Source organism: Stegodyphus dumicola, chromosome 5, assembly GCF_044657685.1.
Source record: "Stegodyphus dumicola isolate Sdum_Otavi_A_Nest chromosome 5, ASM4465768v1".
NCBI classification, from domain to species: Eukaryota; Metazoa; Arthropoda; class Arachnida; order Araneae; family Eresidae; genus Stegodyphus; species Stegodyphus dumicola.
In genome coordinates, this window is record NC_140772.1 from 62,371,874 (window position 1) to 62,396,328 (window position 24,455).

Genomic DNA, 24,455 nt, shown 5'->3' on the forward strand with positions numbered 1-24,455 from the left:
ACCGGCATCTATCGACGAAAACTTCTTTAATTATACGAAAATATTTCTATCTATTCGTTGTTAAAAAATTCAGAAAAAATAACGTGGAAAATCAAAAAAAATAATAACAAATAAGAGAAGAAGAATATAAATCTCCAAATGCGAACAACAACAGTGATAATTCAGCAAAATGAACTCAAGAGGAATGGTTGCAACCTTCAAACAAGCGAAAAGGATGAATCCGATAGGTTACCAGGTTCGAACTATTATCGCCAAAGTTGGCGATGTTTACATTTACCGGGTTCTCTGCGAAGTGCTTCCCAGGGCTCTAATATTTGATGGCAACAATTTAAAAAGTGATTCGCCATTTATAGTGAATCCAAGCAAAATGTCAGAACGAAATTAATAGCCCTTCTGTGCTAATAATAATAATGGTAAGCTAATGGTAGTAATAATGGTAGATGAAAGAGAAGCGTGAAGATATCAAACCATGAATTCATGAACCAAACGATGGCCTCTTTCTATTTGCCTTTTCTTCCCTGATTTTTCGTTCTGCGAGCAGAAAGATTTAGCGGATGCAAAACATGACATGTCTACTTTTGTTTGTGTTTGTATAGATTGTAATTTACATAAAGCGTTCTGTCTTTTTTGAATATTCGCTTTAAATTCTAATGCTGAATTTGAGTCAAAGAAATCAATATATTGTATCGAATTTAAATCATGCCACTGCATGGAAATCGCTCATAACTTAATAACCAGTCAAATCTTACACTTCGAACAATACATGTATCGGTTTAATATAGCAATGATTTTACTTGAGAATTAAATATTAAAAGTAGAGCAGTGAATTGAAAATTTTGTTTGAACCAAATATTATTAGACGGAATAAAGCTATTTCTAATAAATGAAGCGCTGCAGAATTTAAATTTTGAATGTATGCAGTGTTTATTGTTCGTGTTTTGTTTTAAAGTCTGTTTCATCATAAGTATATGTTTTCTTTTACATGCATTTAAAATTAAAATTCTGAATGTAAATAGTATGTGTCTGGGAAAAAAGTAATTTTACGTTTGAGATATTTATATTATTGTATAATTTCATGTGAATAAAAATGTAGGTAATTTAAATTTATGGCATGATACAAAAATTCTGTTTAAAAGTGAGATTTTTTTTAATGAAAATTAATTAATTCATAGAATTCAGAATCTCATGTAAATTTTACATATTTGCTTTCGAGGTTTAGATGATGAGTATCTTACTTTCATACAACGTAAAATATATCCATACATGTCGATTTCATCATTTACTGACTTTCTCAGCATGTAATGCTTCAATATACAGCAATGTAAAGGTAAAATTCCCTGCCAACAAGCAATATTTGAAACATAAAATCCAAAAGCGTAAATTTTCATGGACTGGATTTTATGTGGCTATTTCAGAATCAGCTCCAGTGATATCACTGCAGAATGCTTTAATTGACCTCCATAATTTCTTTGCTGTTCCATGGTGGATGGTTATAATGCTGACTACATTAACAATAAGATCTGTTTTTATATTTCCTTTGGCTGTACATCAGAACCAAGTCATAGCAAGACTTGCTAATTTAAATATAGAATTAGGAAAACTTGCTCCTGAATTAAATAAAGAAGTTAATATAGCTAAAAAGTTATATAATTGGGATGAAGTTACAGCCAGAAAAGTTTTCAAGAGAAATGTAAGTTTGTAATAAATTTCTTAGTAAGTAAATATTTGATTCAGATGTTAATTAATTTTGATCTATGTATGCAGTAAGTTATTTGTCTTAATATTCTTTAATGAGTCATAAAATTTTTTGAGTAATTTTTTTTGTTCTGACCTGCAAAAATTTAGCAAAGTAAATTGTATTATATTGACTCATATTATTATCCCATTATTATTTGAATTCCTTATTGTATTTGTGAAATCTGGATTGATTTACTATATTTTCTTCATTGATATCATTAGGTTAAGTCTTCCATGCAATATAGTGCACAGAAAATGTTATATATGTAGTAAAAGGTTATGTTTCTGCTTGGAAATAACATTTTAAACTGTAAAAAGTATACCAGTTTTCATAAATATTTAAGTAGCATTTTATAGCATCATTAGCAAACAATGCTTTTATGTACATAGAAATTTTTCTCCTCTATAATCAGGTAGAGCTGATGTTAGATTTTCTGTTTCTGCTACTTGGGACCGGTTACACTGGCTGTGGTGCTGGGTCTGAATGGTAATTCTAAATATTAGCAAAATGCTGGAAAGAATCATTTTTACATTTATATATTCAAATGTAAAACTGATTCAAGAGTATCATTTATTATAGCTGACCAATTTAAAAAAATAAGGAAAAAAATACTGCAAATAATTTGAAGCCAATATTTGCAATAAATATGCACAATTTGAACTTTGTATTACAAACTCTTGTTTGGATGTGCATTGTATACATTTATCCTCTCTTATGTATTTGGTAAATGTGAATCACCAACGGGAAAAAGCATACATGAGTTAATACGTCAGTTTAATCACAGGCAGGTAATTTAGGCCCAGAGGGAAGATGCTAGTCAGAATCAGCCATTCTTATTAGCTGCAGCATTACTGTGTTGCCTAAATTGTTTTGGGACTATATAAAATTTGAGCATCTAATAGATCTGATATTGAATAACTACTTATGATTGATATTAGATATTAACATGCAATAGCATGACAAATATACGTGTAGGACATGAATAAAGGTTTTTCTAAAACAATGGAATCATAAGTGAACTGGGTAGAACTGGAATTTTAAAACTATGAAATTAAAAAATACTAAATATGGAACCTATTCTTAGATATCTGAGAGCTTGTTCTTTGCATTGCATAGAGAAGTGGATCTGTGCATGATTGGCTCATTATTTGTATAGTAAAGGTAATACAGTCAAAGTCGTTAATCCGGATTCGTCACGACTTAGGCGATTCCGGATTATCGATTTTTCCGGATGATGATCATCAGTTTAAATCTGGTAAGATGGCATGCAGAAATTCTAAAATTAAAAATATGAAACCGTAATTTATGAAATAAAGAACAATTATGATCTAAAGGATATCAAAATTTACAAAAAGAAAAAGCTTAATATATATTTGTTTACTTTATTAAACATTTCTTTCAATGTAAGTTGTTTAAGTTGCTTCGTTTCATGTGATAATACTTTCTCTTTAATTCTATTAAACAGACATAATTTCTTGTTTAGTTACAAAGTTCCGCTCTTCAAGTCCTATAATTGCTATGTCGAGAATACCGACTAATTTGTCAATCGAAATTTTTTCGTTTTCAATAACCTCTGTGTCACTTTCTTCACTATCAGAAGCGAATTATGATGAGGAACTTGATTTAAATCATATCAAAGACGGAGTACATCGAGATGAAATACTACATATTATAAGCCAAATAAAATAAAAACATCTGCCCTGAAGATAAGGATAGTGCTGACAGATCAACTTCCAATTCATTGCGTGCCATGGCGTCCCCCCGCCACAGAGCAGCGTGAAATTGATAAACAGATTTTGGAATGATTAGATAATCAAAGGATATGCCTTTATCCATCTTTTGCAGCAATTCCACTTTCTGTTTAATGGACTTCGAAACATACTTTCGATTTGTAGATCCTTTACATATTAGTAAATATATATCGGAAATTCTATTTGACATAATCGAAAGTTCAAGCTTACTTTTATAAAATTGCTCTAACAGTCTGCAAAAAATAATAAGCCGGATCCAAATCGAAGATTAAGGAACAACGCAATCTGCAACATTAACTGAATTAGATAATTTTAGCTTAGCTTATACCGTCCGTTATACATTAAACGCGCATGCGTAAACGTATTCTGCGCATGCGCACACGCATATTCGCAGCCGTAGAGGTCTTACGTACACGCGTAAACGCCTATGCGCATGCATCAATGCGACGCATTCGCAGAAAGTTTGTAGCTTTGAGATAATAAACCGGATTATAGATCATTCCGGATTATGGATATCCGAATTAACGACTTTTGACTGTACAAAATATATGGCAAAAAAATTGATTTGCATAAGTGTAGTATATAAATACAAAGAATAAATGGTTAATCTTTGAATTATGGTAATTTGGCGATTTTTTGGCGAAAATTTGGTGACTAATTCTGCTACAGCAACCTGCTAGTTTTTTTTTTTTTTTTTTTTTGGACGCCATTTTGTTTTTACGAAGTAAAGGCATTTTTTTTTTACTCAACATTTTTTCCAACAATCTGCTAGCCGAATTACACTTATGCTAGAACTTTTATGGAACAAAAGTGCTTAATTATGACGAAGATAGGTGCGAAATGGGGAGAAAGTGCAGAATCGCCCACTGCTTGCCGCGTTTTTAAGAATTGCACATACACAATATCCATGTACACGTGAACCTATTTTCACTTAAAAAACATCCCAGAATCGCACAAAAATGGCATTGCGCACACTCTTAACTTTATCCATGTACACTGCTAAAGTCCTAGCTAGTAATCTTTATCGCCTTTCCAAAATGTCGCCAAACTACCTGTTACCATATTTCAAAGATTAGCCGAATAAATACATAAAAAAAAAAAAAATTCAAAACCTAGTTCAATTATGTGTTTATAGTTGCAAGAACTGGTGGTAATATTGTAAAAATAAAAATAAAAGATTTAAACCCATTCCATATTCAGTAGGGAACAAACCATTAGAAATAGAAATAAGAAACGGTGAATAATATAATGCTTCAAAAACAGGGTTTAAAAAAAATGAAAATGAGATATTGACCTCTGATGGCTGAAAAGGACCCTGATGACTATCTTCTGAAGGATGTAAATACCTTTTTCCGTAACAACAAAATTAGGCAAATGAAAATCTTGTGTTTGGTATAGATTTTAGTCAAGACGATTTCGAAGGCAAATAGGTACAGGTGCCATTTTATCAAGAGCAAATAAATCTGCACTGATGGAAAAGCAATGCTTGTATTTATACCCAAAAGAAGTAAAGTCAACAAGAAAGTAGCATTGTGTGTTGGAAGAAACAGTAAAGAAAATTGAAAAACTAAATAGAATTCTATAAAAGCATTAGGAAGGACTAGATTGGAAATAATATCATTAACTAAATGAAATAAATCTTTGTAAATGTGAAAAGCTTCATGAAAATTCAATTCATCAACAGAAGAAGCTTTTTGGGGCAATTTTTGTAGATCCAAAGTAAAAAAAAAAATTGTGATTAAATTTCCAACTATGATTAGCTGTTGAAGACTAGTTAATTCTGCTTTTTCAGCCATTAGATTCGTGTTCCTTGATCTGGAACTTCTTTTGGTTTGGCCAATATGTATTAAACCACATTGACAAAATATGCTGTAAATTCTCCAAGAATTAAATTCAGAAATGGAATCTGTAAGAATCAAACCATGGATTTTATTGATAGGCAAGAAAATGACTTGAAAATTGAACATTTGGAGAATCAGTACAATTTTGTAACTGATTGAAGGATGAAATGGAAGCACAACAAAGTTGTTAATGCTATTTCTAACGAGAGTATCCTTCTTACTGGCAAGATGAAAATTTTTTTAATTTTCTAATTTTTTAAAAATATTATTAATGACCATAGGCGAAAATCCTTGTCAGTGGCAACTGATCTTAAATACACTCATGTCCATAAATTAAGGATAATTCGGAGTCACGCGGAAATCAAACTCTAAAATAAATATATCACCTGTAAAATCACTACAAACATCTTCAAGAATCATATGCAAATTTCAGGAAGTAACCAGATGACACCGATGGTACGTCACAATGACGAGAGTGTAAGAGAGTGATATATAAGGAATACAGGCAAAGAAGTAAAATTGTTCGCAGGCACTTTATAAGCATTTCAGTGCAATAACTGAATAGTTATGACACAAAGAACACATTTGGATGATTTTTTACGTGGTAGAATTATCGGCCGTCTGGAATGTGGGCGCATCCAACTGGAAGTATCAGACGAACTTGGAATTGCCCAGAGTGTCATCTCCAAGCTTTGGCAACGATTCCAAGATGATGGTAATGTGAGTAGACATTACAGCACAAGTCGCCCCAGAGTTACAACGCCGAATGAGGACTGGTATTTGGCAGTTACTGTCAAAAGAGACAGGCAGAGCACAGCCTCAGACCTGTCTCGTCAGCTCTCTTCAGCCACTGGTACGACAGTTTCATGGCAGACGGTATACAGATGCTTAGGGCAGATTCGTCTATATGCTCATAGACCTGTCAGATGCATTCCACTTACTGCAACTCACTGTCGCCTGCGGTTAGCCTGGAGTAGAGAGCATGCATTGTGGACACCGCAACAGTGGGCGTGTGTGATGTTTTCCGACGAGTCCAGGTTTAGCTTGCAGTCTGATTCTCGACAGACTTTTATCTGGAGAGCTCCAGGTACCCGTTACCACCAAGAAAACATCATTGAACGACACCGTTACGGTGGTGCAGGAGTGCTCATTTCCAGTAGAGCTCATTGAATCCAGTATAGCACGTGTGGGACATGCTTGGCCGACGAGTTGCAGCCCGTCAACCTCCTCCTACATGTCTACCGGAACTTCGGAGAGCATTGCTTTTTGACTGGTGTAATATCCCCCAAGATCAGATCGATAATTTGATACTCGGCATACCTAGGCGTTATGGACTATATTGCATCGTCTGGGAGACAAACAATGTGTTAACAATCATACCAACCATGCAATAATCATTTTTTTGTAAATAGGTTTTTTTTTTTTTTTTTTTTTGTAATTTGCTCCAGGGAGAAAAAATCGCTAATTTTTTAATAATATCAAACATATAGCATCTTTTTTTGCTCTTTACCTTTTGTTTAATAAATAAGCTTTACAAATAAGTCAAATTTGTTTTGCTTCTAACTCTTCCTTTGCCTGGTTTTGCATTATCCTCAATTTATGGACATGAGTGTAGTTGAGTCATTAGCAAGCAAAGGTTCTGAGGAACTAACTTTGAGAGAGCAAAAAAGATACCATTTTATGCTTAGGTGACATGTCTCAGCATGGTGAGGCAAACAAACAGAAAAAGATATACAGTCAAAAGTCTTTAATCCGGACTCGTCGGGACTTCGGCGATTCCGGATTATCGATTTTTCCGGATTATAGATCATCAGTTTAAATCTCGTAAGATGGCATGCAGAAATTCTAAAATTAAAAGTATGAAACCGTAATTTATGAAATAAAGAACAATTATGATTAAGGGTATCAAAATTTGCAAAAAGAAAAAGCTTAATATTTATTTGTTTACTTTATTAAACATTTCTTTCAATGTAAGTTGTTTAAGTTTTGCTTCGTTTCATGTGATAATACTTTCTCTTTAATTCTATTAAACAGACATAATTTCTTGTTCAGTTACAAAGTTCCGCTGTTCAAGTCCTATAATTGCTGTGTCGAGAATACTGACTAATTTGTCAATCGAAAGTTTTTCGTTTTCAATAACCTCTGTCACTTTCTTCGCTATCGGAAGCGAATTATAATGACGAGGAACTTGTTTTAAATCATATCAAAGACGGAGCAAATCGAGATGAAATACTACATTTGATAAGGAATTATAAGTCAAATAAAATAAAAACATCTGCTCTGAAGATAAGGATAGTGCTGACAGATCAACTTCCAATTCATTACGCGCACGCCGCGGCGATCCCCCCGCCGAGCAGCGTGAAATTGATAAACAGATTTCGGATTTCAAAACATACTTTCGCTTTAGATCCTTTACATATTAACAAATATATATCGGGAATTCTATTTGATATAATCGAAAGTTTAAACTTACTTTTATAAAATTGCTCTTACAGTCTGCAAAAAATAATAAGCCGGATCCAATTCGAAAATTAAGGAACAACGCAATCATCAACATTAACTGAAACAGATAATTATTTAGCTTATACGTCCATTGTAAATAAAACGCGCACGCGAAAACGTATTCTGCACTTGCGCACACTCATATACGCAGTCGTAAAAGGTCTTACATGCACGTCAACGCGGCGCATGCGCAGAAAGTTTTTAGTTTTGAGGTCCGGATTATAGATCATTCCGAATTATGGGTGTCCGAATTAACGACTTTTGACTGTACTGTAAACAGTAGTGCTGAATCAGATTCATTGCAGATTATAAAGAATATCGATGAAAAGAAGATTGTAAAGATATTAGTTTTAAAGGATTTTGATTTCTTTTATTAGTAAATTTTAATGAAAATAAACATTTTCTTTAATTTCTTAAAGCCTTGCAGTTTAAAAATTTACCTTTAAGACTTTTTGATTTTGGGGAAAAGCATTGCAACCTATTTCCATTATGTATCTGAGTGTATCTGAGTGAGTGTGTATCATTTTAAACATAGTTGGGCACTTTTCTGTTTTGCTGGTGCAAACTGTGCAGAGCAGACTTTATTGGCGACAGCTTACAGTATACACATAAAAAATGTTAACAAATGTTAGTTCTAAGAATTTTTTATTTTGAAGGCATAAACATTTCAATGTCATTTAAAATTTTGTAAAAAGCCAATAAATAAAGACAATAAAATTGTAAAAAAGACAATAATTTAAGAATTATCAATCTTTATTACTCACTATGAATATGTTATGTCCAAGTATTAGAGCAATCTCCTGAATGTATATGCAGCATTAAAATAATGAAAAAAAAATTGGGTTGATCTTTACAATATGGTAACTGGTAGTTTGACGACATTTTGGAGGCGATAAAGGTTACTACCTGGGACTTTGGTAATAATGTGAGCAGTACTCAGTTCCGATTACGCATTATTTTGTGTGAGGGAAATGAGAGATCATGGGATATGTCATGTGATATTAATGGACGGATTACGGTTCTTTAATCGGAAAAGGGGGGAAATCGGGAAAAAATCTGGAAATTTTGTATTTGGCTTTATTCTGTGTTGTGTGAAACAGTGTTCGTGAATTTTTGGATCCCATAGCCCTAACTAAAGTGAATTCGAAATGGGTATTTAGTGGTATTGAAAAGGGTAGTAATAAATGTTTTCTTAAGGTTGCATGAGATAGAAATAAAGATGCTTTATTAAGTTATTTATTTTACCTGGTACCTTGCTGTGAACTATAAGTATGATTTTAAAGATCCTGAAACAGGCGCACATACGCTTGCTTTTTATTTAGCGGAGGAAATAAGAAAAGTTTATCGGACATGTAATCAAGATTCTGAAGAAGATTAGGTAAGTTAGTATTTTTAATTATTTGAGGATATTATTTTTATGCATTGTTCTAAATGTAAGGTGGAAGTAAAGGAATTTGGTATTATTGGGAAAATTGTTATTAGCAATGATTTAGTTTAAAGTAATTAGGATTGTAAGGTAATTTTTATTAATTTAATGTATGTGCTCATTTATATTTTAAGTAGTGTTTTTGAATTTAATTATATTTTAATTAAATGATAGTTATTTTGTGAATTTTATGTTTGTAGGAATTTGGTATACGTTTTAGTTGAAGTAAACGTGCATGGAAATAATTTAAATATCTGACACTAAGTATTTGTAATGGTTACGGTATGAATTCGTTGGTGACGTTTATAATATAATAGATGATTTAGAGGTAAAAGTTTTTGGATATTTTATTTATTTTATATGTGGAAATGTTCATATTTGGAAAGGGTAATTACTTTTTCGCGATCAGGTAATTTCATATATGTTCTTTTTACCGGGTTTAAAGATTGAGAAAATTGTCATGTATTTTCGTGAAATTTGTCTAATTTATGAGAAAAAAGCAGTGTACATGGATATAGTGAAGAGTGTGCGCAATGCCATTTTTGTGCAATTCTGGGATATTTTTTTAAGTAAAAATAAGTCGACGTGTACATGGTTTAGTGATATTTTAATTAAATGATAGTTATTTTGTGAATTTTATGTTTGTAGGAATTTGGTATACGTTTAAGTTGAAGTAAACGTGCATGGAAATAATTTAAATATTTGATACTAAGTATTTGTAATGCTTGTGGTGTGAATTCGTTGGTGACGTGTATAATGTAATAGATGATTTAGAGGTAAAAGTTTTTGGATATTTTATTTATTTTATATGTGGAAATGTTCATATTTGGAAAGGGTAAATACTTTTTCGCTATCAGGTAATTTCATATATGTTCTTTTTACCGGGTTTAAAGATTGAGAAAATTGTCATGTATTTTCGTGAAATTTTTCTAATTTATGAGAAAAAAGCAGTGTACATGGATATAGTGAAGAGTGTGCGCAATGCCATTTTTGTGCAATTCTGGGATGTTTTTTTAAGTAGAAATAAGTCGGCGTGTACATGGTTTATGTGTATGTGTTATTTTGAAAAACGCGTAAGGAGTATGGTATTGTGCACTTTTTCCCAATTTTGCAGTGAATATTTGTCATGATTAAGCAGTTTTGTTAGATAAAATTTCTAGCATAAGTGTAATTAGGCTAGTAGATTGTTGGAAGAAGTGTTCAGTAGATAAAAAGAAAAGAAACATGTCTTTACTTCGTGAAGACAAAATGGCTGCGGGAAAAAAAAAATAGAGGGTTGCTGTAGGAGAGTTGGTCGCCAAATTTTCGCCAAAAAAACGCCAAGTTACCATAATATAAAGATCAACCAAAAATGGATTTAAAAATTTTATTAATATTTTTTCCACTGTGTTCATTCATACTAAATAAAAATGAAAATTCAAAATTTCAAATTTATTTATTTATTTATTTATTTATTTATTTGTTATTTGAAATTTTATTTTGTTATATATTTTGGTACTTTTCTGTTTGGCCGGCGCAAACCTCGCCATTTCCGTGTCGCCGGCGCATATCTCGCCAAGGAGACTTTGTTGGTGACAACATACAATATACATATAAAAACTTTTAACAAATGTTAGTTCTAAGAATTTTTTAATTTTGGAGGCATAAATATTTTAATATCATTTAAAATTTTGGGAAAAGTGCAGAATCACCCACTGCTTGGCGCGTTTTTAGAATTGCACATACTCGGTATCCATGTACACGTCGACCTATTTTCACTTATAAAAACATCCCAGAATTGCACAAAAATGGCATTGTGCAGTCCCTTTATCCATGTACACATCGACCTATTTTTCACAAAGAAAATTGACAAAAGTCCAATTCTTACTCTTGTAAAAGCACCAAAGAAATAAGTGGGCGATTCTACACTTTACCGAAAATTTTTTCAAATGGGTTTTTTGTGTCCTTTCGCCACATAAATTCAGCGAGTAACTTTCCAGATGATGACGTGCCATTCCTCTGTGTTTCTTATTCCTCCATTTAGCGCTACACCATAGTCTTTCTATTTTTTGTTTGTGGGTTCTAGTTTCTGGATCTACAAAATTCTGTTTATGGTTCACTTTGAAATGTTCAAAACTTTCCTCTTCCAGGTTTTCAGTGTAATATGATTTCCATGAATCAGAATATATCGTAGTTCCTTTTTCGATATTTTCCTTTATTGCCTCTAATATAATAATCATGGATCGGTTTGGCATCTTCACAAGGAAAAATTTGTTTGTTTCGCGACAAACTCCACCAAAGATCCACTGTTGTGGTAAAATTCGTCCTGTGTTGTTTTTGCGCAGCGTGAACATACTTTCATCCACTTTAACGATCATACCAGGTCCTCCTATTTTGTGTTGTTGACGTTTAAGTAAGGAATCCACACAAACCTCTCGCATGTAGTTATTCCAATCCACAACTGTTCCATGACTGACTTCCAACTGCTTTTCAAACCATTTAACTGAAGTTAATTCTTTACTCCGAACATAAATAAATCTTACACACTTCAAGAAACTCAATCTCGATGATTGAAACCACGTGCCTCTCCATATACTTCTTTTTACTGCGGCAAGTTGAAAGGTTGCAGCCATTGAATTTGATCTTGGAAATAGAATTTCATTTCATGATTATTATCACAAATAGCAAAGTTAGGCAAAACAAATTTCGCTTGAAAGAATCTGACAGATTCTTCCTCTGTCCTGGGCAAATCCCAAATTTTCTTTGGTTTTTCATCCATTTTTGACATATTTGTAAAAAGACGTTAATTTAAGAATTTACTATGCTTTCATGGTACAACATCTTGATTCACCGGTTTATATCACGTGATCTTATCTCACGTAAACTACGCTACAAAAATCTGATTCTCTCAGCAATTATCTACATTAATTTCAAGTTAAATCTTAGTATGGAATAAGAGAATTATTTCAATATTATAATTAAATTCTATGTAACTGTATGCCAATATTGAAAGAGACGATCAATCTGATAAGAAATAGCAGCGACTTGTTTTGAAAATGTGCCGTGAAAGGTTATCAGTGAGGATATTTGGTTTGGCAATGGTTGTACTATTTTTGGCGAGTTTATCGCTTGTGCCGGCGCAATGGAAAAGTACCGAAGTTTTTTAGTGTCTTGCACTTGTTTTTTAGTTTTATTTACAAATATCAATTAGTAAATATTATCAAAATGACTATTTTTTGTCTACATATACTATACATTGACTATTTTTTGTCATCTAGTTTAAAACCTGCTTGTTTTGAAAGAAATTCTTTAAAATGTTTTTGGTTAAAAATGGGGGGTACTTTAATTAAGCAATTTATATTGAATAAAAATATGAAAATAAAAGACATTAAATATTTTGTTGGATATCCTTTAGCTAACATGACGTTTTGGGGGGGGGACATATACTATTGATCATCTAGTTTAAAACCTGCTTGTTTTGAAAGAAGTTCTTTAAAATGTTTTTGGTATTTAAAAAAAAAAGTGAAACACTTTAAACAAACAATTCATATTGATTAAAAATAGGAAAATAACAGGACATTAAATATTTTGTTAGATATCCTTTAGTTAACATGATACTTTTTATGCACTTTCTCATGGATTTAAGTCATATTTTTGTACTATAAGAATGTTTCATTTGTTCTGTTATTACGTAAGAATTGTTTTTAGTAGAACCTTCAAAGGAATATCAGGTCTTTACTTAAATTCACTCCTTGCATGCTTGATAGGGTTTAAGATGGGAGAATATTTAGTAGTTTTGGTAATTTTAATACATTTTTATAATAATTACAAGCAGATATTTAAGGTTGTATGTTTAAAATCGTTATCCTGATAGAACTTGAATGCATTTTGCATTCCAAGTTTTCTTGAAGATGCTTTAAGGTTTTCATTAAGAATACGTATGTATTTATGCTAATCCATATTATTTTTGTTAAGCACTTAATTTGTTATTCCGAAGGCATTGAAATATACTCAGACCATTAATCTCGAATTCAGTTCTTAATTTTCTTTTTCTTTTTTGCTATATATTAAATTATCTTTCTGATCCGAGTACTAAATTTTGACTTTTGTGCAAACATAGCATTATTCCTGTATGACAAAATTTGCTTACTGTTGTACCGTTCTTCTAAATCTGCTGAACATTTTACAATACTAATTTTTGGCTCTTGTCTGTTTTTTCATGAAATAACTCTGCAATTCCTTGATGTAAGCTTGAAATGTGATCCAGACTTCAGAGCATTTTCAATGGTTCCACACAGTTTGCATGATTTTTGTTACTAGGTTAGCATAGCATGAAAAATCACACACATTATCATACTCTTTCATGATTCAATGCACTCATTTGTTTGATAGTTTATATTTATTAATTTTATATATTCTAAATAATTTTTTCAGGTAATAAACTAATAAAGTTCTTTTTACAGATGCAAAATTATTACCATAAATTTATTATTCGTGATAACTGCCATCCTTTTAAGACAGTTCTCTTAGCTTTGTTTCAAGTTCCTGTGTGGATTTGTTTCTCATTTGCTTTGAGAAATTTAACCTACTTGCCATCTGCATTAAATCCAGGTACTTGGAATATTACTCAAATTTTACTTTTAAATACATTATTTATGTAAGATTGCTGGAACTCATAATCCTTTCTGAAAAACTTATTAATTTATTTTTACAGTAATATAGGCCGTTAATTTGTTCTGAAAAAGTTGCTAAAGCATCTTCTAATATTCTATTCTGAGTCTTTTGATCATGAGTTTTCAACATTCATTTATCATATTGGTTATCATATTATCAATTAATATATGTCTTTGGCAAAAACTTAAAGATGGACATTATTACGAAAATTTATTCCGGCAGAATATTGATGAGTCATTTTGTTGCAAATGCGTTGATATACGTAGGCTGTTTATTAAGTAAGGTCTCTTTAAAAAATAAATAAATAAGTAAAATAACAACAATATTTTGTGGGAAAAAAAAAAACCTTTATTTTAGTATTGTACATATTTTTGCCTATTTTTCTACATAGTTGCTTAGTTTATTAATGCACTTGTCATACCTTAAAACTAAGTTTTGAAAACCTTTTTCAAGGAAATCTGCCGTGTGCTCGGACAGCCAAGAGTTCACGGCTGCTTTCACTTTTTCATTGTCACTGAAGCGCTTCCCACCAAGATGGTGTTTGATGTACCAGAAAAGGTGGAAATCGCTCTGAGCAAGGTTGGGGCTGTATAGTGCATGGTCCAAAACTTCTCATCCAAAAGATTCACTTGAGTCCCAAGTCGTTCGAGAAGTGCGAGGCCTTGCATTGCTGTGGAGGAGCAAAATTCCCTTTGATAGCATACAGCGCCATTGTTTTGCAATGCTCTTTGGAGCTTCTATAGAGTTGCACAGTAGGCACCTGAGTTGATCGCTGTTCCTTGTAGCATAAAGTCCACCAGCAAAACACTGCACTGGTCTCAGAATACTGTTGCCATAATATTGTGCTTTGATAGCATTTTTTGGCTGGGAACTTGACGGAAGAGGATTTGTGTCGCCATTTCATTGACTGTTGCTTGGATTTAGGGGTGATATGGGATAACCAAGTTTTACCGTCAGTAACAATTTGACACACCATGTCATCCCCTTTTTCCTCATTATGAATCAAGAAGTCCAATGAACTGGCAAATCTATTCCACTGTGAAGGAGTCTTGGGTACTTGCCGAGAAGAAAATTTCTTAAATTTAGGTTTTCGGTCGCAATTTTGTACACCATCGACCAAGAAACGTGGGGAAATTCCAATGAAAGAGTGGTTATTGTGAATCTCCCATTCTCACGAATTTTTGTTTCAATTGCATGCACCAAATCATCAGGGATTACAGAGGCCGGCCTGAGCATTCTTCGTCATGGATTTTTGTATGCCCATCTTTAAACTCCCTGGCCCATTTTCGGACGTTACTATCACTCATTGCTTCAGTGCCATAAACTTCTGTTATTTGGCGTTGAATGTCTGCAGCCGACATGTTTGCCACAGCCAAAAAATGGATAACAGACTGTATCTCACACATGGCAGGCGATTCAGTCACCTTAAACACATGCTTTTAACAAATGTGAGTAGTAAATTATTGAACCATCTTCTACCAGTGACTAGCTTGGCCACTACAGTGCATGTTCATCCACTGTTTAGTAAATAATAGCATTAATAAAATAGGCATATGTGATCTCTTCTAATTGGAACAAAAGTAGAAGGTAAGGCAATCCTGAAAGACCTCCTTCAATTAGAAAATAAGCAAAGTAATGCCACCTATAGTTTTTATCCATTTTTTGTGCAAGAAAAAAAATTGGGGAGGGGATGCTTATCATCTTTTACACTCTGCTGGGTATGTCACTGCATAGAGGTAAGCAAAAACAACCAGAATGACAACACTGCAGACGAACATTTTATAATTATAGGTCCCGTTGCTAGGACTTGATAGTTTAGGATTTGTGCCTGTTTGCCAAGTAGCATCAATTTGAATAGAATGGTTTGTCTTTTATGCTGATGTGTATATGTTCCTGTTATCAGTGTTTTGATATTTTTATAATGTGTGATAACAACTAACAGTGCACATAAAATTTTGCTTTTTGATGAAAACATCAAATGGGACCATTGTTATGCATTAGCAAAGCTTTAAAAATGGTGTTTTGAGTAAATCACAAGTGTACAAATAGTTTTCCAAATTAAAAATGGTAGCATGTCAAATAAAAACTGTGAAACATTTTTCTATGTATCGTAGAGTCGCACTAATTTGAAGCAGGGATGTGAAACTGCAGATGTCCTTACCAGAACTCAAAGCTGGACCTCTCAAATATGCACCATGTGTGCTACTGTTACACCACGAAGGCATGCTGGAAGGAGGGAGAAGATATTTTATATACTTTTCTTTTTAAAGGGCGACTGAGATTTAGGGGACCCATCTAGACTCATTAGGATTTTTTTTTTTTTTTTAAATGCTGGAAATGTGAAAAATGAGCAGTGCCCTCGCCAGGACTCAAACCTAGACCACTCGAAATTGTGCCAAGTATGGTACCATTATACCAGAAAGGCATACTGGAAGGAGGGAGAACCTTATGCACTTTCCCTTTTAAAACGACAACTGGGGATTAGGGGACCCAGTCACCAAATACTGATGGTGACAATTTGTTGTCCATCACCTTTTAGTTCGGGCCTCATTGTAGAGTCTATTAGGTTATTTTAAAGCAGGAGGTGTAAAATATGTGCAATACCCTTGCCGGGACTCGAACCTGGCCCTCTCAAATATTTGCCGAGTGTGCTACTTACTGTTACACCATGAAGGCATGCTGGAAGGAAGGAGAAAATACCTTATAGTATATAGATAAAGAAAATTCTCAAAAAGCAATTTAGTGGCTAAAAGTAGCAATTCAGTGATATGTGGATGAGGTGCAAGAAAATGCACTGCTTGCCTTGAATAATACAGTACAAAGTCCGTAATCCGAACGTCCATTATTCGGAATGATCTATAATTTGGCACAAACTTACACATGCACGTAATGCATTTACGCATGTGCATTTGATGCGTGCATCCGCTATGCATGCGCATAAAGCCAGTACAGCGTTTACCCATTCGCTCTTCCGATAGTGAAGAAAGTAACAGAGAAAGTTATTGAAAACGAAAAAATTTTGATTGACAAGTTAGTCGGTATTCTCGACACAGCAATTACAGGACTTGAACAGTGGAACTTTGTAACTGAACAAGAAATTATGTCTATTTATAGAATTAAAGAGAAAGTATTAGCACAAAAAACAAAGCAACTTAAATAACTTACATTGAAAGAAATGTTTACTAAAGTAAACAAATAAATATTAAGCTTTTTTTTTTTTTAATTTTGATACTCTTTAGATCATAATTGCTCTTTATTTCATAACTTATGGTTTCATATTTTTAATTGTATAATTTCTGCATGCCATCTTACCAGATTTAAATTGATGATCTATAATCCGGAAAAAACCCTAATCCGGAATCGCCGAAGTCCCGACGAGTCCGGATTATGAACTTTGTACTGTATTCAATATCTAGAGTTCCCAAACTATTTCCAGCAGTAAGGGAAAGGGTATCGATACTAGTGGTGAGCATTTCTGAAATATGTAAGTTAAAGTTTTAGCAATTGCAATATTAGTTGAAACATGTTTTTCCTTAAATTTTCTTTTGGATGTTGTAGATAAAACTTCATTGTTTTGTATGGGGGAAAAATTCAGTCTTCATCTTCATATACTGATTGTATTGGCTGATCAATTTTTCTTTCAGTAATTAGTCTTAAGCGAAACAAAAAAGAATCCCACAAATCACATTATGAAAAAAATTCAACAAATAAACACAAAAGATGCAAATGTTTTGGTAGCCAAATGATAACTATTTGTAATAACTATTATTTGGCTTTGTATAAGAAATGTTTCAAAGATTTCTATGCATCCCAAAAATAATCGATTTTGACTGATGTTGCATTTTCTCAACATTTTGTATCCTAGATAAAAATAATTTTTTTTGTCTTAATTAGACTCCAGTACGTCAAAAAATTATTTTTGTTCATTTCCTTCAAGTGTAAGCTAGTGTGGTCATTGATGGGTTAATGTAATTGCTTGAAAATAATTCCAATCATTCAAAATTTCAAAAGTTCCATTCAAAATTTTTCTGTGCATCCACACCTCTCAGTGGCACGCAGCACAGGGAAGGAAGGCGAACTTCCCTCCCTGAGTTTCACCAATGTATTTCCGAGACGAATCTGATCATCGGTAATAATCTTTCCACAGATTCACCTAGAAACCGAAAACTTGTTACAACTTTTACTTTCTCTAAATAATCAAGTTTGGCCATCTTTCCGACATGCCTACGTGACCCGAAAGCCGCTTCGAGAGCTAGTCCAAAGACCTCACTAAATCATTCAATTGGTAGTAGCAACGGTACCCCCTTTTATTGCACCATGCATTTTGGACACTACCACTATGTTTGGTGATCAGTATTATAACGATACCATTAAATGCCATGTTCTTTGTTTCCACTAGTGAAGCATTTCTTTTTATGGTTAATAATATCATGCTTAATCAAATTAAAGTAGTCGAGAACCTACTGGAGAATGAGGATATATGATGAATTCAACTTACATGCTCCCCAGCCCTCAATTCCTTTGAACATGTTTAGGACATTTAGGGAGGTCAACTGTAGTTTATAAAATTTTGCTTGAAAACAAGCTAGAACTAATCCACTTTCTAAGGGAGAAATAAAACAATCATTCCTGTTTCATTTAGTAATGAATGTGCCATGAAATTGTGGTTGCTGCATCACATTTCAAGGTGAACATATTTTCTATTGAGCCTTGCAGTAAATAAATGTTTTTCATTCATCTTTGATCTGTGTTAAATTCTTGTATGTAATTTTCCTGAAAGACTTCTAACAGCTGTTTGTTCTTGTATTGTGACATAGCTTGTCAGATTTGTAGCTATATATGTACAATTTTCTTTCTATATATGCATAAAATATTGTTAATTTTGAAGTTTTGAATTATGTATTCCATTCACATTCCTGTTATCTTTATACAAAAATTAAATCCAAGAAAGTTGAATGCACATTTGAATGTTTTCCAGATTAACTGTTAGTGAACATTAGTAACTCATAAATAAATCACCCCTTTTTTAAAATCTTTCGTATATATGCATTGAAGAAATCTTTTCATAAAAGAATTGAAAGCATTTTTAATAATATTTAGAAAGTTAAGAATTAATCATTAATATTCTGTATTTCTGCCAACAGTTAAAAAAAAATCTTGAGTATCTTTTAAAATGTAATTTTTTTCCTATTAAAATATAAATGTCATAATTTTAAAATCCTGCATGAGTAGATAATTGGTTATCAGCAAAGATCTTTTTTGCGTCAAAAAAAATTTTGCGTCAAAACACTTGAATGCATTGTATCGCATTTCAGATTGTTGCCACCAAATATTATAGGCTTGGATTAATATATTAGTAGCCCGAATTTTGAATTGCTTTATTATCTATTTCATATTTTTTGATTTAATTTTGCAACTAAAAAATATTTAATGTATTTTTTATTTATTTAGAAATTAAATATGTGAGGTTACAACTAGAAACGGAAGGTATTCTGTGGTTTACAAATTTAACAATGCCTGACCATTTTGTGATCCCTCTTCTTCTTTGTTTTGTTAATCTAACTTTAATAGAGGTAAGTAAGTTAATTCCTTTGCTAAGCATTATACTTTGGAAGGCATTTAAGTTAAAAATTTGTCAAGCTTCTTCTAGTACATATTCTATTAGTGCCTTAAAATATGTATCTGGATTGCAGAATTAGTTAATAAGTAAATGATTTTTTTACCAGGTTTTTATACTCTGAAAGACTGTTACCCTATCAAACTTAGAAAGTATAGGATTTATGCAAAATTAATAGTTATCTTATCCACTTGTTAAGTTATTATAAAATTGAAAGTATAGGAAAATCAAATTCATATCGTCATAAAAAGTCATTAAATCAACAGAAGCCATTAAACATTTATGATCAAACATGGACAATTCCAGGTTTTTATTGTTGTGTATTAAAGCATTTCGAGGTTCTGTTGTTATGTATAAAGTGCAGTATTATGGAATTTAAATCGAGGAATAGAGTTATTACAATTTTTAATTCTTTAATCACATTTTGTATACATTTCTCAGAGATAAAGAATTTAGGCTGGGAAATTAAGGTGTGTCTTAATTGCTGGTTTGGTTAGGAGGAGGAGTTGTTATTGCAGAGGTCAATAAAGACTGGAAGTTTTGAAGGTCGTAACCGTATTTGAGAGGTTTTTTTTTTTTTTTTTTAACCTTTTCTAGTCCTAGACTTTTTCTGATAGGGATTTTCTTTCTTACGAAAATTTTTAGTCTTGAAAGCTAGTAAGAATTTTGAGTTTTTCCTTGAGTTAGATTTCTGTTTCCTAACAGTTTTTATCAGTTTATTGTTCAGCTCCTGCTAGTTAAGGGCAGCTAAAACTAAGTGTTTGGCTCAAACTAAATTTTTAATTTCTAATTGAAAAATAACAAAATTCAATGAAAGTGATGAAATTCTGAGGCATTGCCAGTTTGAGGCATATTGAGTTTTCTTTGGAGATTTGAAAGCGTGAAAGAAACAGATATATTTTAGTTTCTGCTGTGAAACCAAAAATGAACATGTAGGAAAGGAAAAGAGGAGTGGCACCAATGGGAGTTTAGCCCTTAGTTAGCCAACCTCCATGGTGGATGATGGTAGAACTGCAGCATCTGCATACACTAAAACTATTCACTAAATTTCTTTACAGGATCCATTTCGGGGATATTGGTCTTTTGTTTTAGAGTGATAGATGGTTTGCCGGCATTCTGACAGTGTCTTTATTCTTCATTCCTGCAATCTTAAAATAGCTGTCTCTAAAGAGGCACTTCTATTTTTTGATACCAAAAGGGACGTTAGTCCCGAATGTGATATTAATCTCAAAACAGAATTATTCGTCAAAACACTTGAATGCATTGTATCACATTTCAGATTCTTGCCACCAAATATTATTGGTTTGGATTAATATATTAGTAACCCGAATTTTGAATTGCTTTATTATCTATTTCATATTTTTTAAAAGTTTAATGAATTTTTGATTAACAAAATGATTTCAAAGCGAGCAGTGACAACTCTGTATGGAATAAAGCAATTTATGAGGTGTAAGGACCAAGAAATTGATATTTAATAAATAAAGTAAATACACAAGTTTTGTAAAGTCCTCTTAGTAAAACTGAACATTGATAAGATAAACTGAGAAAAGATTGAGGGAGGGAAACAGAAAAATGTATGCTAACACTTAACGCTGCATTGGGAATTCTAAACGTATACTGTTGTGCTACTTTTAAAACCTTTATAATTTTGCTGTTGCATTGAATATGACATAAGTGCAAAGAAAGTGATGCTTAATAATAAAGCTAAAAAGACAAAAAACAAAAAAAAAAAAAAAAGGTGAGTAGGAGTAAGTGTAACAGTAGACTGGTTGACTGTGAGCTTAGTGAGTGCATAAAACCTTTTGGGCAACCTTTAAAATCCGAAACCTTTCATTTGTGCCTTCAGTGGTAAATTTAAACTGGTAGAGTTCATTTTCATCAGGATGTCGCTGATAATTTGTCCTGCATGTTGAGCTTGTATCATCCTATCTATAGAGCACTGAAGAGCAGAATCGGTAGAATGATTTTGTATTGAACAATTGCGCCCTGAGGTAGTGCTAAACAGCTAGTGAGATATAAGGTAGCTGCTGCCCAGAAAAGCTACCACTAGCTTTTACTATATTAATAAATGATATTTCCTCTTAGTACCCATTTGCACATGAAGGATCAAAGGCAATCTAATATTCCAAAACTGTTTGGACTGTTTTGAGGAGAAAACACAGTTGAAATTTTATTTTGTCACTTCATGAATGGTCAATTTTGAATAGTTTTGGGATGTGTGAGAAATGATAATGAAACAAAGTAGAAGGAATTTTGCTATTTTAAATGATGAATTTTTAATATTTTTAGAAATTAAAATTTTCTCTATTTAATTTGAATTACTTTCACTGGGTAAGCTAATTTCTTTAAATTGTATTAATTGTATATCAGTGTATTTAAATGTGCTTTTAACTAGTTTTATATGTTGGTTTTACAGTTTTTTGTATAATTTCTTAAGGCCAAGAAAATACCATACTATTATTCAAGTAAATTTAAACAAAAAGAAAGTAATATATATTTAAATATTAAAAGAGAAAAGGGCTGTTTTATTATTAATTGATATTGTATTGATTCAATGCAATTTAAACATTTAAATTCATCAAAATAATTAAAGTTATTAATAAAATCCCCTGGTTAGCCCTTTAAAAATGAAGTATTTGGTGAATCTTCAGGAAATATGTGTTAATGTATTTGTGAGTTTATTGAAGTTAGGTGTAAAAAAATAAATCTATGCTTGTAATATCTTTTGAAATTTTTAAAATTATGAATGTTTCTTTTAGATGTGATCTATAAAGTCACATCATTTTTAATCCTTCAGGTTGCATGGGCTATTCAAATAAAAACTTGCATTATTTATATGTAAGAAAAATAAAGAACATGTAAAAGATTAAATTAGCAATGTAAATTTTCCTTCTTAATTCTAAAAATAGTAACCTCTCTTTGCACTGTGTCATTTCCAGAAAAGTCCAATTCTGGTGATGTAAATGGAACTGAAACCCAAAATTTAACCAATTACAGATTAGCTGTACTTTGTGCACTTATCTTGTATAAATAGCTAATAAGTGCGTAGTTTCTCTCTCTTTCGCCTGCGTGCTGATAGCTTATTGCTCAACCTCTGCTAGCTATTCATCATATTTAAAATGTAATTGCGTATTTAAAATTATGTGCTGCATTTAGCTCTTCCTAATCTTTTACAGTTATGTATTAAAAAATAGATCACTCAAGAATAAATGATGTTTAACTATCAAGCTGGTCGTGCTTCTAAAAATTCATCTGATTATCCATTACACCGTAATGTCTAACCATCTAAGCAGCAGTATTTCCGGCTATAACTAAAAGTGAATTTTTTTTATCTTCTGCCAAAAGTACAATTATTACATATATATGTGTAAGATAAAAGTATGTGATCAAAATTCTAACTTAAATATGCAATAGCTCCTTAATTCTCGATTAATTTAATTTGGGTACTTCTCTTTCTATTCTAAAAATAATAATTGCTTATAATAAATTTCTGCATCATTTCTAGATTACTCCATATCATATGACTTACAAAATGCACTGATAAAAATAACTTACATAAGCCTTCAGCCAGTAATATGTTTAAAGAGTAATTAATTAGTCAATCAAAATAATATTAAAAGTAAAACTCACTCAGAGTAAAGTTTTTGTTGTCAATGCAACATGCTTTTTTTAAAAAAAATTTGGAAGCATAAAAACTCCCCTGTGCACCACAGATGTACAACATGGGGCTTACAGAAGTAATTTAACTAAAACATTAAAAGTTGCATGCATAAATAAAACGAACAAAAGCAGAGAACAGCAGTCTGGACTTCACAAAAACAGATAAGTTCACTGGCCAAGTCACTCCAAACATTTTCAAATGGTTCTGCAAGCATAATCTAGGGCCATCAAATATAGGGCATGAGAAAATCAAATGTTTCACATCTTGAGATAGTTTTTTTGAACATTCACATAAACTGTTTGATCTTAGATTGAAACGAAGCAGTTAATTTGCAAATTTACCGTGACCAGATAAAAACTGAGATACTTTAAAATTAATAGAGAGGAATGACTTGGAATGCACTCTGTGGTAAACAAAAGGAAAGAACTTTTTGGTGACCTCAGCATTACAAGATGAAATATATTCCTCATTCCACTTAGCTAAAAGCTTCTTATAATGAAAGGGCTTGCAATAGCTCTTTGGAATGCTAATGTTGATATCAATGGGTAAATTTAAGGCACCTTTAGCTAAGAAATCAGCTGTTTCATTTCCATAGAAACCATGATGAGCACACACATAAGCATAACGGATATCAATCCTCTATTTCTAAGCGAACTGACAGTTAATAGGGTTTCGGTAACTAATTTGTTGCAGCTGGTAATACTTTTCAAAAGGTGAAGAGAAGAAAGAGAATTAGAACAAATAATGTACCTTCAGGATGCTGTCCCATTATCCTTGATCCATTTGATGGCAAGATAAATACACAGAAGTTCTGCTTGAAAAACTGTGCATTCATTCCATATACAATGTCTAAAAGAACAAATGCAAGGTCGACCTTGTTGTTCATCTTGCCGCCATCTGTAAAGAAAAACCATATAAAAACCCATTTCAGTAGTCTCTTTATAATCCCAGAAATTTATGGACTCTAAAGTAGCTAAATGAGAAAGATCAAGGAAGGGGACAATTCTATTTATGCAGACTTCCAAAGTATCAGTTGCCAATTACTCAAAAATATTATTCTTATACAGTCAAAAGTCTTTAATCCGGATTCGGCGATTCCGGATTATCGATTTTTCCGGATCAGTTTAAATCTGGTAAGATGGCATGCAGAAATTATAAAATTAAAAATATTGAACCGTAATTTATAAAATAATGAGCAATTATGATCTAAAGGGTATCAAAATTTACAAAAAAAGAAGCTTAATATTTATTTGTTTACTTTATTAA

General features: G+C 32.2%; 1 protein-coding gene across 2 annotated transcripts in view; it reads left to right on the plus strand.

Moving 5' to 3' along the window:
• The first annotated feature begins 546 nt into the window (after positions 1–546).
• Positions 547–24,455, plus strand: part of LOC118180112 (cytochrome c oxidase assembly protein COX18, mitochondrial) — a 34,826-nt gene continuing 10,917 nt past the window's right edge. Inside the window, exons 1-3 of one of the 2 annotated variants that reach the window (XM_035349255.2) lie at positions 547–1,690; positions 13,701–13,848; positions 19,363–19,484. In XM_035349255.2, coding sequence (XP_035205146.1) covers positions 1,220–1,690; positions 13,701–13,848; positions 19,363–19,484 — 741 coding nt within the window. In that variant the 5' untranslated portion in view covers positions 547–1,219. The remainder of the gene's footprint in view (positions 1,691–13,700; positions 13,849–19,362; positions 19,485–24,455) is intronic. The other variant, XM_035349254.2, reaches the window with a different exon arrangement.